At 40.7% G+C, this 16,920-nt stretch overlaps 1 protein-coding gene across 3 annotated transcripts in view; it reads right to left on the bottom strand.

Annotated features, from left to right (window-relative positions):
* Positions 1-15,317, bottom strand: part of STAC (SH3 and cysteine rich domain) — a 101,128-nt gene extending 85,811 nt beyond the window's left edge. The window contains exon 1 of one of the 3 annotated variants that reach the window (XM_036870751.1): positions 15,000-15,317. In XM_036870751.1, the coding sequence (XP_036726646.1) occupies positions 15,000-15,110 (111 nt within the window). In that variant the 5' untranslated portion in view covers positions 15,111-15,317. The remainder of the gene's footprint in view (positions 1-14,999) is intronic. The other 2 variants (XM_036870750.1, XM_036870749.1) reach the window with 2 other exon arrangements.
* Positions 15,318-16,920: the final 1,603 nt, after the last annotated feature.

Genomic DNA, 16,920 nt, shown 5'->3' with positions numbered 1-16,920 from the left:
CCCTTGGGTTATCAGAACCAGATTGAAGTTACTCCTTCTGGAAAAGAGACCATTCAGTGATTAAGAATCTGCACATTTGAGACGCTTCAGTGGGTTGAGTTGTGGTCTGACATGAAGCCTCCTGATCGTACATCGTGTTCTCTCTTTTATTCATCTGAAGAACCATAAACCACATGCTCTAATTTTGTAAGTTGGATTTTGTTCCTTTTGCTCTTTTTTTTTCTCTCACGCAACATATTCATGGAACATTTATTTTGGCAATGTTACTGTACTTCCAGGCTATATACCTGAGGAGAAGAGATAGAGTCCAGTATAGCAATTAGAAAAAAAAATCACTCCATAGAAATTGACAATAATGAAACCTTCTATTTTCGACTTTATCTTTTCAAATGTTAACTGGAAGGTCAGATCCATTGGGGATGATCACCAGCAAACTAATCAACACATGAAGGACCCAGTACAAATGGATTAATGAAAAAAATGGATACCAGAAACTTGAGCTTAATCAATTTGTCCTTTAAACAAGAATTAAGAAATATCAAACCTATCAGGAACTCAGCAACTGATTATGGAAAATGCAGCTAAGAACCAGAAAATGTAAGCAGAAAGTCTGATGAACCAATCACTAGGTAAAGTCACTAAGTAAAATCAAAACACTGAAACCCAAAAATCCTCTGTTTACTTCCCTGATAGCCCATTGAGTTCAGTTTCTGTTTCCTCTTAAGGAACATGAAATTCCAACTAGTGTGATGATTTATTTTCCAATACAAAAGCAAACGAAAAGAAGCATGTTAGAAGACTCAAAGTAGCCAGCAGAGAGAGGATGGTCTTTGTGTAGGAAGAGTATGAAAAATGTTAGAGTCAGACACAAGAAGCAGGAAGGCACAGCAGTATGGAGACATTAGTGCAAGAGGAAAACTCTCCTGCACGCAAAAAGTTCAATAACTAGTGTTTAAAATGGTGATCCTGAATAATTAGGAAAAGGAAATTACAGAAGCAATATAATTGCTTTGAAATTTACAAAGCATTTGCAGCTCTATTATACGTGAATGAAATTCCATGTGGCATATTTTGCTTTTGAAAGCACGGAGATGTGAACCTTGCAAGCAAAATTCTCAATAGGGAAATGCCTGGAACATAAAAGGACATGTTCTCTTTTATCTGGAAGGGTTGACCCTCCAGAATGACTCCTTTCCTGAGCATCCTTGCCTGAAAAGTTTTCTCTGTACTTTTTTACAATTGGAAAGATGGTGCAATCATTGTGCAAAGTCTTGGGAATGGTCACAGAAGTGGGTGGCAACGTGGGACAGAGTGGAGACAAGATCTTAGGAAGAGAAAAGTTTAAGGACTTATGAAGTCAGGATATTTGGAAGAGTCATCTGCAGTATATGAAAATCACCGATGTTTATAACAGGGGTAGGGTTGGAATGAGTGAGAGTGAGCCTGGAGAACGGAGAGACCTACTCGGGTTGGTAGGGGACTGCTGATTTTAGCAGTGGGTAGAAGAGACTGAGTGTGTGGATTTTAAAGCTATACGTTTTAGAGGAGGAGAGATCAGAGTCTGGAAGCAGTAGTGAGGCAGCCTCCTCAACTACCGAGCCTGATGAGGGAGAAAAGAGCCACCATTTGAGAGGCTGCAGGGGAATGGCTGGGAATCAGAGTCAGAAGTGAAGGACACATCAGAGACGTTGAGGAGAGAGAGGATTTACTGAAAAGTAAATTCCAGAGGGTAGAGTAGAGAGTACCGACCACTAGGGAGGGTGGCAGACAGAGTTGATGAGTAGATATGCAGACCTGTATGGAGATTAAACTGTGAGAAAGGAAGGGGGCTCTGCAGCCTTGTGCTCTTCTGGTGACTGACGTCCCAGGGAAAGAGGTGTCATGGGAATCTTTTCCAAGGTTTCCAAGTTACCTTGTTCTGATAAAACTGAGAGTGTTGGAGATGAAGAGAGGGAATGTGGGGGTCTTACCAGGGCACATAGTACTCTAGGACCTCTTTTCACTGCTCTCTCTCTCATGTCAGTTTGGAGGGCAAGGTAGCAGTGGCATTCCTGGGAGCCCAGGGTGTTCTGGATCCCTCCTCTTTATTCTTTCTCTTGTGCCTGACCTCAGTCCTTCATGCTGTGGTCACAGTTGCTCCCAGACCTGAGGAAAACATGCTGACTGACACTTCAGCTATGGGGGCCATTAGGAACAGACAACAGGTGCAAGTTTCATTTTCAGATAAATGAAGCACCCTCTGAGGGCTGACAGACATCTTGTCTCCTGTCCACCTGCTTCCAAAAACCTCTCTATTCAGGCCCTCTGGGGGTCACTGAGGATGAGTTCTGGTTTTCTGGCTTGGCTGACTCCATGGATGATGCTCATCTCCGGGTGAGAACACAAGAAGAAGAACACACAAGAATTGAGCTGGCATCTGAGTTGAGAATGATGAGTTTAGTTGAGGGTAGGTTGAATTTAAAATATATGGAGGGCATCAAGACAGGTTGCCCAAAAGGCAGTGGGATATATTGGTCTGGAGCTCACAGAAGAGTGATGTCTGTGTTGGCTTCAGATTTGGGAGTTATCAGCTGGTGGATGAAATAAAAAGAATAGGTAAGATGTCCCAGAAAGACCCAGAGAGATTATGAAGAGTGAGAAGGGCTGAGGGCTGAGAATAGAATACTGGGGAAGACCAACCCTTGAATGATGGGTGGAGGAGAATGTGATAGCCAATAGGACTAGAGAGGAACTGTTACAGCAGTAGAAAGGGAATCAAAGAGAAAATGAGATTTAAGGAGGGAGCAAAGAGGGAGCAGCTCTCTAGATAAGGTGGAAACGTAAGCACTGGTATTTAACTTTCCTGATTCCAAATCCAGATCTAAGGGATCACTGGTATATAAACACAGAGAACTACAAAAAAAGGGATTTCACAAGATAAGAACACATAGGAAGCCTGCTAGAAAGAGTGAGGATGAGATAAGGTTGAAGGAAGGTCCCAGGGCTGTCCTATAAATAACTCATCCAGAGATATTATAAAGATTTAACTGAAAGGAATAATTTTCAGGCAAAATACAAGTTAACAAACCTGATTCATGTCAGTTTAGGAAAAGAGAATAGAATAAAAAATACAAAAATGTTTTCAAATTTTATTTGAAATAGGTGCCAGTTTTAGATATTGTCCCATTTTTTTCAAACATTCAAAGTGGAGATCTGGATTCTACAAACTGTTCACAGAACAAAAACTGAAAAGAAACAAACAAAAACATCCATGTATATCTTCCCAAATAGTTTTTTTAAACTTGGCATATCCTTAAAAATAATATCTGACCAAGGACACAAAATGACAGAGAACAATCTTTCTTATGTATATAGATGTAAAAATAATAAAGTACTGGCAATGAAAACCTAGTAGTTTATTAAAAGAAAATCCCCATGGTCAAGTGGGACCTTTTCCAGGAATGTAAGAAGAGTTTAATTTAGGCTATCTATTAATATAATCCATCACATAAAGAGGCCAAAGGACGAAAAAAAGAAAAATCACATGATTACTTTGATACTTGCCAAAAAGTCATTTGAAACAATTCCACATCCATTCCTGGTGGAAATTCTTAGTAAGCTAAGAACATTACCCAAATTTACATAAGAAACACTGTCTCAGTTTAATTGCAAACAGAGTGGGAAGTCTGGAATTTGTGTAGAAGGAGGACTTAAGAAATGATTTAGTTGGAAATGGATTTGTCCTAAAGTTAAATTTGCAAACTACCACCTGATGTTTCTCAGGCTGAATGTGTAAATTTTAAGTGGCTTGCAGAGTAACTTGAGATACAAGAGATCTAAGAGTACCCTTTAGTACCAACACTGTACAATATACACCTATACGCAATGTACACTTACAGCAAAACTTAGGTAGCACTTAAAGTTAGGTACTAGCCCAATACCTCCACTGATACTTACTGTATTTTGGGATATCTACTGCAATAATATTCTGTCCCTACCTACCCCACTCCCCTAACCCCCAAAAGAGATAATTATAGTTAGAGAGGCAAAGTTATTTTTGTAGATACTATGATAACCTAATAATAATAGCTAACATTGACTATGTGCCACGCACTGTGTTAGGCACTTAGGATACACTCATTAACCTAACCCTAATGACAGTGCTGCAAAAGACCATTAGTATGCTCATTTTACAGAAAGAACAGTGAGGCTCAGGAAAGTGAAGGACAGGGAAGCTCATTAAGTGGCATCCCAAAGCCGTACATTGGGATTTGAACACAGCTGCTTCTGACTCCAGAGCCCACAATGAATCAGTAAGCAACACTGTACTTCTTTATTAATGAATAAGAAATGGAATCTAAAAGACCTTAGATTACAAAATTAATATAAAACTAGTATAAAATATCCAGGAAATAGCTAACAGAGGATTGGGCAAAAGTATTTGAAGAAAATTACTACGCGTTTATGAGTGGCATAAAAGACGTTTCAATAACTAAAGATATATACTATGTTCCTGGATGAGAAATCCCACTATATGTAAAGATTTTGCAGAAACGATCTTAAAAGTTTCATGCAATTCTTCTCAAAATATTATATTTATAACTTGATGGAAAATCAAAACGGTGAGTGCAGTTAAATAAATAAATTCCCAGGAAGGTACCTGTATTATCAATTATCAGTCTATTATAAAGCTACAGTAATTAAAACATTATCATTGTAATGTCAAAGTAGAGTGTAGTAATAAATGCAAAATCATTAGAATATAACAGATGACTGTAAAAGACAACCTAGTACATATTACCATTTATTACATAATAGATCCAACATTTCAAATCAGTGTAAAAATGAATTGTTCAACAAGTGGTTTTTTCATTCAGAAAAAATTAAAGGTCTTCGTTACCACATAACAACATAAATTCTGGATGGATTAAAGTGATAAAAGTAAAAAGTATATAATAAGGAGCTAGAGAAACACACAGATTAATATTTATTTGCTCTCAGGCTGGGGAAGACCTTTCTAAATATAAATGGGAAAAAGAAGCCATAGCTAAATAAATTTGAGACATTTAACAACATAAAAAAATAATCTTCCATGTTGAAAATGTAATAAAATTGAAAAACAAATTTCAATCTGGGAAAACATTAGCAGCATATATGAAAGATTGTGGTTTTAATATTTATAAAGAATTTTAAAAAAATCAATAGGAAATAAATGCTCTATTAAAATAGATGAATATATAATTCACAAAGGAAAAAAATTTTTAATATAAAAATAACACTTTCTAGTGAATAAATGTAACTAAAACAATAAAAAATTTCAATACACCTTTGCCCTTCAAATTTGCTGATAAAAGGCTATAAATTTAAAAATAACAAAAATAACTAACAAAAAAGAAAACAACTCAAAAAACAGGCAAAGGCCTTGAATGGACATTTCTCCAAAGAAGATATACAAATGACCAATAAGCACATGAAATGATGCTCAACAACACTAATCAGTAGGGAAATGCAAGCAAAAGCCACAATGAGATAGCATCTCACACCCACTAGGATTAAAAAAAAACCCAGAAAATAACTAGTGTTGGTGAGGATGTAGAGAAATTGGAATCCTGTTCATTCCTGGTGGGAATCTAAAATGGTACAGCCATTGTGAAAAACAGTATGGTGAATCCTCAAAAAATTAAAGACAGAATTACCATATAATCCAGCAACCTCACTTCTGGCTATATACCTAAAGGAAATGAAAGCAGGGACTTGAACAGATATTTGTACACCCAAGTTCATAGCAGCATTATTCACAATAGTCCATTGATGGATGAATCGATAAAGAAATGTGGTATATACATACAATGGAATATTATTCAGCCTTAAAAAAAGAAGGAAATTCTGACTTATACCACAACATGGATGGACCTGGACGGTTTATGTTAAGTGAGATAAGCCACTTACAAAGGGCCAAACATTAAATGATTCATCATATATGAGGTACCTAGAGTTAGTCAAATTCATAGAATCAGAAAGTAGAATAGTAGTGGTTGCCAGGAGCTGGAAAAAGTAGGAGATGGGGAATAACTGTTTAATGGGTACAGAACTTAAGTTTGGGAAGATGAAAAAGTTCTAAAGATGGTGACAGTTATACAACAATATGAATGTATTTAATGCCACAGAAAACTACATTTAAAACGTAACCATTTAAAAATTAGTAAGAAGGTAAATTTTATGTTATGTGTATTTTAACTCAAAAGAAAAATCCTAGGAAGATTGAATTTTACTGCCTACATATAGTGGAGATCTGAAAAGAAAGAATGAACAAGAAAGAAATTTCTCACCAATTCAGGTTGATGAGAAAGAAAATCTTAGTATAGACATAAGGTGGACAATAAACAAACAAATATCTCCTTGGGAATTCATAATCACAGATCTGCCTTCACATAGATTTGGGGCTTAAATTTATACAACACAACTTGGTCTGAGAATCCCCAAACTGAAAAAAAGTAACAAAGAATTAGGTTCTCAGGTAATGATACCTTGGGGCACTTGGTGGAAGCAATCTCTGTACAGTGGACTCTATTACTGGAAGAACTAATAGTATGAGGATGTCCATTCTCTCCAAATGGATTTGTAGATTTAATGCAACCCCAGTCAAATTCCTAGCAGGTGTTTTTGTGGAAACTGATTAGCTGATTCTAAAATGCATAATGGAAATATCAAGGGCCCAAAATAACCAAAACAGTTTTGAAAAAGCAAGGCAAAGCCAGAAGTCTTACTCTGCCAGATATCAAAACTTTTTAATGAAGCCATTATATTTAAGACAGTGCTGTGCTGGTACAAGGACAGACAAATAGACCAATGGGGCAGAGCAGCAACCTCCACATAAATCAAAAATATAGCCATCCAATTTATGGCAAAGGTGGCAGTGCAGTGCCGTAATGAATCTTGACCCCTACCTCACACCCACAGCAATTTCAAATGGATTATAGACTTATGTGTGAAAGGCTAAGCAATAACATTTCTAAGAAATACTAGGAGATATTCTAGGAGAATACTTTCATGCCTTTGGGGCAGGCAAAGATTTCATAAGGAGAACACAAAAAGCACTAACAACCATAAGTGAGAAAATTAATAATTTGACTACATTCAATAAGAATTTCTGTTAAGAAAAGAAAAGCCACAGGATAGAAGAAGATATCTGCAACACATTTATCTTTAAAAGTACTTGATCTAGAATATGTAAAGAATTCATATAAATTTTAAAGAATGACATATAAGCTAATAGGAAAATAGACAAAAGATTTGAATAACTACTTCACAAGAAGACATTCAAATGCCCCAAAGCATAAAAACTGCTTAATTCGGGACTTCTCTGGCAGTCCAGTGGTTAAGACTCTGCCCTCCCAATGCAGGGGAGAAGGGTTTGATCCCTGGTCAGGGAACTAAGATCCCGCATGAGGCGTGGCCAAAAACAAAACAAAACAAAACAAAAAAACTGCTTAATTCATTAGTCATTGGGGACATACAAGTTAAAACCACGGCACAATACCACTAATCACCTATGAGAATGGCTGAACTGAGAAATATAGACAATACCAAATGTTGGTGGGATGAGGATCAGATGGAACTCTTATACATTGTTGGTGGGATTACGAATTGGTACAGATGCTTTGGAAAGTTGACAATATCTACTAACACTGAACTTATGTATACCCTACAGCCCAGCAATGTTGCTCCTAGGTATACACCCAACAGAGGTGCCACAAGGAACATGTATAAGGATGGTCAAAGTGGTATAACTTCTAGCAGCCAAAACCAAGAAACAATCCAAATGTCCACCATCAATAGAGTGGTTAAATAGTGGTCTATTCACACAGTGGAATTCTATATAGCAATGAAAACGAAAACTATTGCTACATGCAATGGTATAAATGAACTCACAACATAATGCTAAGTGAAAGAAGCCAAGCATAAAAGAGTACACACTGTATGATTCCATTTATATAAAGGAAGGTTAATTTATGTTGTTAGAAGTCAAAATATTATTTACCTTTGGGAAGGCAGTGACAGAAAAGGGTATGAGGGAGATTCTGGGGTGCTGATAACATTCTATTTCTTGATTTCTGTTTTGGTTACATACTGATCAATAATTTATTTTTTGAAAATTCATTGATCTGTAATCTTGTGTGCACTTTTTGGTATGATGTTATACTGCAAAGTTTACAAGAAAAAAAGCTATGATAGGGCTTCCCTGGTGGCGCAGTGGTTAAGAATCTGCCTGCCAATGCAGGGGACGTGGGTTCAAGCCCTGGTCCGGGAAGATCCCGCATGCCGCGGAGCAACTAAGCCCGTGCGCCACAACTACTGAGCCTGCGCTCTAGAGCCCACGAGCCACAACTACTGAAGCCCGCGTGCCTAGAGCCCATGCTCCACAATAAGAGAAGCCACCACAATGAGAAGTCCGTGCACTGCAATGAAGAGTAGCCCCCTACTCGCCACAACTAGAGAAAGCCCGCGTGCAGCAACCAAGACCCAACACAGCCAATAAATAAAAATAAAATAAATAATAAAAATAAAAATTCTAAAAAAAAAAGCTATGATAGATCTTTCTAGAGAGCGCTGTGTCAGTGAGAATAAAAGACCTTCAAAGTGTTTATATCCAGACCTAGCAATTTTACTCCAGAAAAATATTCAAATGTTGATGTATCAGGAAGCCCGTTTAAATATTGATTTTTTTTTAAAGCTTGAAAGCTGAGAAAGAATCTAAATGTGCCATCAGAAGAGACTGACGAAATAGATATGGTACAACAATGACATATACCATCTTTAATACTTATCTAAGAATACAAGAAAACTGTTTATGTACAACATTAGGTAGAAGAAAAAACACAATGTGCATTTATGTATACATTATTTTAATTTTGTTTCAAGCGTGTGTGTGTATGTGTGTGTGTGTGTGTGTGTGTGTAAAAGGAAACCTGAAAGAAATACAGCAAAAAAACCTAACAAGGGCTTCCCTGGTGGTGCAGTGGTTGAGAATCTGCCTGCTAATGCAGGGGACACGGGTTCGCGCCCTGATCTGGGAGGATCCCGCGGAGCAACTAGGCCCATGAGCCACAACTACTGAGCCTGCGCGTCTGGAGCCTGTGCTCCACAACAAGAGAGGCCACGATAGTGAGAGGCCCGCGCACCACGATGAAGAGTGGCCCCCGCTTGCCGCAACTATAGAAAGCCCTAGCACAGAAACGAAGACCCAACATAGCAATCAATCAATCAATCAATCAATAAATCTTAAAAAAAAAAAAAAAGACCTACGGTAATTATCATTACACCACTTACTTATAGAAAGAAGAAAGCCAACAATAACCTGATTTAATCTAACCAAGGCAAAAGCAGGATGTATATAAAGCAAGGGAAAGAGAGAGGAGAAGGAAAAAAAAAAACAAACCTAACAATACTTATGTCTAGGTCATTTTGTGATAAATGAATTTTTATATATTCTGTGCTTTACAGTTTTCTACATTTAGTGCTTATGAAAATAACTTAATAAGGACATAGTCAACCTTATAAATCCAGCTGTATCTGAGCAATGCTTAGATTTTTTGGCAATGTGGAGGAAACAGCAGGTTACTTTTGCCAGAACCATTTCTTTGGATTGAAGTATAAATGGGAAGTGAAGAAGAAGAGAAAGTAAATACAAATGATTCCAAGTATCTTGGCTGGAAGGGAAAATATCTTGCTTTCTTTGACATTCTGTAATTCTTTTAGTCTAGACCAGTGTTTCTCAAACTTGGCTGTACAATGAAATCACTAAGGAAGCTTTATAAAAATGCTGATTGCTGGGACCTTCACTCACAGATTTCAATTTAATAGGTCTAGCCTATGGTCTGGACTCGCCAGGGGATTTGAATGCAAGGCCAAGGTTCCATTTCCTTTCTTCTCCCCTGAGTAGAAGTTAAATTCCTTATCAATAATAGCTTCATATATATGTAATGGGTGAGCTGGCCACAAAGTAGGCAGTCAATAAATAGTTGCTGATTGATGGACACAGAAACCTTTCCGGGAGATGCAGGGCACATCTTCATGGTTAGGAATTGCTTCTCGATAGCTCAGAAGATGGTCCAGATTCAGAGAGAACCATCCACGAATGAGGGGACACCTTGGTCCATGGCTCCATTGGTGCCCTAGGTGGCTTATATCAACCTTTCAAAATCAAAGTCACATGCTGGTGAGTCTATGGCTAATCTTCTTGGGGATGCAACATAGCTAAGATGAAATCTCACTGCAGTCAACAGTATAACTGAAAGTGCAAAGGGAGGAAAACTCAGTTATACTATTGGAATGTCATATTTGATTATTGAAATTCTTCCAATGATGACATTTGTGATTGGTCAGTGACGGAATCATCTAATTTGAAGCAGGAAGGGAAAGTAAACAACGCTTTATGCTTACAACATATGCTTTCAACATACTGGGTGTTTCACCTATTCTCAGGCTTTACAAAAAGCCACGCCAATTGGGGATTAGCACCCCCATTCTAGATTTTAGGAAGCCGAGGCTCAGAGAGGTTAGGCAGCTTGCCCATGGACACAAAGATGGCAACTGATAAGAAGAGATTTGACCTCTTGTTTACTTGACGTCAAAACCTATAATCCCTTCATATCATCAAAATGTGACTTTGTGTCATATAAGTGATGGCAAAGGGCATCCATACAAAACTTCATGTGACACCTTAGTAAGATTTCTATGTTGTCAATAAGTTAGTAGGAGAAAAGACATTCATTGCAATAAGGGATGCTGAAACATGAAATTTTTCTTAGTATTCAATGGTCTCTGTCAAGCACTTAGAAAATAAATTAGATTGTGGTCTTTCTGGGATAGTTAGTGGAAAGATACAGGGGTGAGGTTCATTAGTGGCTTTCAAACTCTTTCAACTTGACTAATTTTATGAAAAACAAAACTACATAAACTAGATTATGACTTGTGCTTACTGGAATTTACTCTGAGGAAATTGTGCTGGGGTATCCAAGGTCCAAGATGAGGTTCTTAGACTATTGGTAGTTAACTACCTGTGTGATCTTAGGCAAGTCACTACCTCTCTCTGGGCCTCGATTTACTCGACAGAGAAAAAAAAAGGGAGGGGATATTTAAATAACATTTGAAGGCTATAAACACTTCATTGAGCTGGTATAAACTATGGATCCTTTCCCCAGACAATGCACATATACATGTACACAAGCAATTTTGAAAGTTCTGGTTGTTCACAGATATTCCAAAGACAATTTGTGGACCTCCAAAGAATATACTGACCCTTGATTTAAAACACCTGGAGTATGTGAAAATGGGATTGTAGTCATGTTTACAAAAAGAGCCCTTATTCTTTAGAGATGCATCTGGAAATATTTACGAATGAAATGCTTTGATGTCTGGAACTTGCTTTAAAATGATCCAGTGTGCATGGGGAGGGGTGGGGGTAGTGCTGGGAGTAACAGATGAAACAAGGTCGTCCATGAATTGATAATTGGTGAAGCCAGGTGATTAGGTACATGATGGTTCTTTATAGTATTTTCTCTACTTTTCTGTGTTGAAATTTTCCATAATAAAATAAATTTACACAATAAAAATTATCCATAATTTTACAAATACCCAGAATAGATCATCTCCAGTGTTTCCAATTCTAATATTCCATGATTTAGCATTCTAAAGAATCTGCAGAAATGGACTTCCAGAAACATTTTACATGCTCAGGGCATTGAATCATTATCATTCTTCTCTAATGGACCCTCTAGACCAAAGGGTTTGCTGTGGCCCGGTTTTCCAGATGGTTCTGTGATATTCCATTTAATCACTTCCGTAAATATACTTTTAGGGAAAGAGTAGCAAAATCAAATGCAAAGAAGCTGTATAAGAACTGGGCTTTAATCATTTCACATGATAATGTGGCTCAATTTATTTTCAAAGATTTCTTAAGATGAGAAGACCAAAATACGGTTGCAAATGGCTTTTAGTGGCATATAAAATACTTGGTTAGGATGTTAGGTGAAACAGTACAGGATGTAAAACAGTACACAGGCATGAGAGACGGCTGCAGGTGGTTGACAACTTGTCCTCCAGAGCCATGCTGTCTGGGTCCCTGTCCTTGCTGTGTCACTCAACTAACTATACAATCGTGGGGAAGTCACCTAACCTTTCTGAGTTTCCACTTCCCTATCCATAAAACAGAAATAATAGCACAATCTCCCTCACAGGGTTATCATGAAGGGTCAAGTTGTGCCTGACAGACCAGGCACTCAGTAGATGCTCACTATTGTTCTCTCAACTGTGTAAATATAAAAATCAATGAAAAAAGGCAAATATATAATCAAGATATCAGTAGTTGTCTCTGGACTGTGACCAGTGGGGAATTTTTAAAATTTTTTTCAGGACTTTTCAAATTTCCACAGAGTATTTGTTACTCTTATCATGAGAGAAAAAAGTTATTTTAAAAATGTGCAGTGAAACCTAACAATCAAAACAAATGAACATATATAACCAAACAGAAACAGACTCACAGATACAGAGAATAAACTAGTGATTGCCAGAGGGGAGGGAGGTGGGGGGAATGAGCGACTGAGGTGAAGGGGATTAAGAGGTACAAACTACTAGGTATAAAATAAGTAAGTCACAGGGATGCAATGTACTGCACAGGGAATGTAGTTAGTATTATAATAACTTTGCATGATGACTAATCTATAAAGACACTGAATCGCTAGGTTGTACACCTGAAACTAATACAATACTGTAAGTCAACTAGGCTTTAACAAAATAAAAGAAAAAACTAATTTTAAAAGTCTTTCTTGAGAAAGTTTACTGTCCAGAGGGGCTGGACCATTCTGTCTCACACGGTATTTTGACAAACAAACCACTTCAGAGGAGAGTAAGATGGGATGACTACGTGTCCACATTCTCCTACCAGACGCTCATCCTCAGGGTGGAGGATCCTTGTTAACGCCAATAAGCTTTCAAATGTGGCACTGCTGGTGCAGAATAAATAGAGCCTGCCTCTACTCCTGTTTCATGCCATCCTCGTGTTCCCTTACCATACCCCCTCCACATCAGCAGTTTAGTCTTTTTGAGAAGCATGGGCCTCTCAGAGAGTATCAAAAACACTATGTCCCCCCAAAATTTCACCTTCAGGCACACCATTTTGCATTCAATTTCTTGGGGTTCATGGGCCCCCCACAGTCCATCTCCACTGATTAAGAACACCTAAGCCATGACAGCAAATTTAGGAATGTATAAATACACTTTGAGAAAAACTGACGTGTGCAGATCCGAAACCATAAACCAGATAAGTTGGTGGATGATGACGGGTATTACATACGTAGGTTTTGCTTTGCCAAAGAATTTACATTAGGATATCTATAAATAGCAAGCCCATACAGTGTGTTTGAACTGTGCTGCTGTATAAGCAAATCCTAAGCGCTTTCCAGAACATACCTACTGCAGAGCAACAGGCCCAATTCAAAAAGTTGAATACTAGTTTCACTCTTGAGTTTAGCTGCGTTCATTTACAGTATTCTAGATCACCTCTGAAGTGGCCACTACCCCATATCACTTAGGTGAATGAAGGTCAATGATGCACAATGATGAGACAGCCAGAAACTTCTGGTCGGAGGGGTAACGGTCCATGTGTATGGGTTGTGAGATAGATTTGGAGTGAATCATCTATGGTGAGATGGAGCCCATCTCCTTATCTCAGGAAGGAAAAGGGTAAACATGGATCGAGTCCTTACACTGTACTGGGATGTATAGTCCTTACACTGTACTTACTATGCCTCACAATGATTCTGGAAGGTGGGGTTTTGCTCCCATTTCCAACTGCGTTTTAGAAAAGTTGACACACATATTTCAGGTCAGAAATTTATCAAAAAAATAAAATAAAGATAATGCAAAGCTCTCCGCCTTGGATTAGCATCTCTGATGGTTAACTTTTGAAGGCTGGGGTACACACGGTGGGCAGCATCACTTAAACTGAGAGCCACTCAGCTGTGCTTTTGATCCTGCTGATTTGTCAATGGCTTCCAGGGATGTGTGTGAAGGGAGATAAGGATGGGACTCTTCTTTGCCCCATCTGACCTGCCCTCCAGACTGGCATCCTCCTTTCCTTCATTCCTACACAGGAACCGCCCCACATTCCAAAGACATCCAGGGAACGCAAAAGGAGATCTGGATAAAGAGCCAGGAGCCCTGCCCTTAAAAAATCCATATAACTACAAACTCCATCTTATGGTTTTCACTCCCGGCTGAGATGCCATTTGGCATCGCACAGCTAGCAGCTGCATTTTACTTTATCCTCTTCCAAGATTTCCAAACATGTGCCTGGCACCCACGAGAGTTTCAGAGGAAGTGTACCAGTGACAGAAGTGCTGCGGGGTTGGTTTTGTGTATGTCAGTGTAACTCTCATGAAAGCAAGTGCAAGTCCAAGGATTAACTTCCACAAGAGGAACATCAACTTTCCCGAGAACGCATCATTTCCCTAGTTTTTCTGAAATGAGCTGTATCTGAGCCCTGTTAAGCAAAGGGTCTCAGACCTTTGGGATACAGGCAAACCTCTGCTGGTCCGCAAGTGCCCCAGCTTTTCTGGAGGAGTATCCCTGGGCTGTTTGTCCCTCAGCCTTCAGAAGCCACCTAATACCTACACGCGCTTTGGGTACATGCACGTTCAAAGCACAGAACCACGCCACCACCACCCAAGAAAGCTATCTGAACCCGGAGTCAACTGAATTAAGGGTGCTCGCAGGGTGGAAGCCCTGCGCAAAGCCCCCGGGCTGTGTGGGCAAGAAAGCTGGGTCTCCAGGGATGTGGTCCAGCATCGCTATCAGCGAGTCCTGCCGTACATTCAAGTCTCAAGGGAGGTACAGTCCTTGAGAAGCACTGGGGACGCGTCTCAGACTCTGGCGCCAGCGCCAGTAGGGAGAAAACAAAGGTGGACAGAGGAGAGAAGGAGAGTGAGTTTGTATCCTCTTGGGGCAAGCGTGCGCGGTACCTTGGATTCCTGGCTGCCGGTGGATGCAGGAGAGGGCGGTTGTTCGGCGTTCGTCGTCTCCTTGGGCAGCCCGTCCACGCCGTCCTCGCGGGCGCCGCTCGGGGGGATCATCTTTGCGGCGCGGGAAAGGTGTTGGGCTCCCGGAGGAAGAGCGAGGCTAGCCTCCCTGCGGCGCGCCCTCCCCGCCGCGGGCCGGCTTGCTCAGCTCCGGAGGCCGGGGACTCCCATCCTCGCCGAGGCGCCGACGCGTCCTCCTCCGGCCTCGCCCCCGCCCCGGCCCTGCCCACCTCCCCGGCACCCCCGCGGGCAGGGGGAAAGCGCGCCGCCCCACCGCGCCCGCGGCCACCTCGCGGGGGACCGCACAGTCGTGACTGGGCTCGGGCTGGCCCGCCCCCCGGAGAAGAGGGGCGGGAGGTGGCTCCGGGGCGGGGCTGCGCGGGCCCCCGCGGGGAGCAGCGGGGCAGAAGTGGGCAGCGCCCTCGGGAGGCCCTCCGGGGAGGCTGGGCGCGCACAGCACGGTCGGGGAGATGCTTTAGGAAGTAGACGGAAAATTCAGACCAAACGCCCGAATGAATGATCCAGCCGGAGAGACCACCTGCAGCAACTCCCTCCTGCACCCTGAGAAACATCGACTCTCAGGGAGCCGGTGACTTAGCCAAGTTATTTATAGGGTTCAGTGACGGAGGAAGCAGAGCTGGAGTTCCCTGGCCTGAGGGCGCTCCTCTTTCCTCGGTTCAGTTTTGGACTAAAGCAGGGGGATACTGCAAAATGTGGATGTGTCCTAGTTTTGTTGTGCATTTATGTGCTAAGCCGTCACACTTTTTACCGTATTTAATACTCAGAGCCACCTTATTAGGCTAAGTATTATCAGTCGCATTTATAGATGAGAAAACTGGGAGGCTCAGTAATTTGCTCCAAGTCGCTAAACTGTCAATGGTGGAGCTGGGATCTGAACCCATTTTGGCGTCAAAATCCATGCTTTTTGGACTGTGGAGCCTTAAATCTAGGCCAAATCTTCATAGCTGAGGAGCAAATGGGTGTTGCAGTATAGCAAGGATGTCAGGGCTGTTTACAGAGGGGCAAACCAGTACCTACGCCTTAGTAGATCTTTTCGGAAACAGAGAGATGGCCCCATGGGATAAAGGGGCAGAAGAATCCAGTATCTTTTGAAGGAAACCTTCAGTGTGCAGGGAAAGGAAATACATCTGGATTTTTTAAAAATAAATTTATTTTATTTATTTATTTTTGGTTGCATTGGGTCTTCGTTGCTGTGCATGGGCTTTCTCTAGTTGTGGCGAGAGGGGGCTTCTCTTGCTGCAAAGCACGGGCTCTAGGCGCACGGGCTTCCGTAGTTGTGGCACGCGGGCTCAGCTGTTGTGGCTTGCAGGCTCTAGAGCGCAGGCTCAGTAGTTGTGGCGCACAGACTTAGTTGCTTCACGGCATGTGGGACCTTCCCGGACCAGGGCTCGAACCCATGTCCGCTGCATTGGCAGGCGGATTCGTAACCACCGGGCCACCAGGGAAGTCCTACATCTGGATATTTAAAAGGCTTCCCCCCACCAAATACAAAACTCCTTAATATTCCAACAGGAAACTACAAACTTATGTTCAGATTTTATTTAATAGCTATAAATGTTTGCAAGGCCAGCTTCACGGTGTTAGCAAATGCAAGTTCTTGTGCCCAATGCACAGTAAAGCCAAACAAACTGAAAAATCGGAGTTTGGAGCAGAGAAAGGTTTATTGAAGGGCCATGCAAGGAAACAGGTGGTTCGTGCCCCCAAACCCCCAAACTCCTCGAAGGGTTTCAGCAAAGCACTTTTAAAGGCAAGATGAAGGAAGGACGTGGTTAGTTGTTGCGAACTTTTTGGTGTAAGAATTCTTTGTTCTTCCAGTTATCCACATAGGTCAGGATGTTCTTGT

Source organism: Balaenoptera musculus, chromosome 11, assembly GCF_009873245.2.
Source record: "Balaenoptera musculus isolate JJ_BM4_2016_0621 chromosome 11, mBalMus1.pri.v3, whole genome shotgun sequence".
NCBI lineage: Eukaryota > Metazoa > Chordata > Mammalia > Artiodactyla > Balaenopteridae > Balaenoptera > Balaenoptera musculus.
Note: the sequence above shows the minus strand (reverse complement) of the source record. Positions and strands in the feature narration are given on the sequence as shown.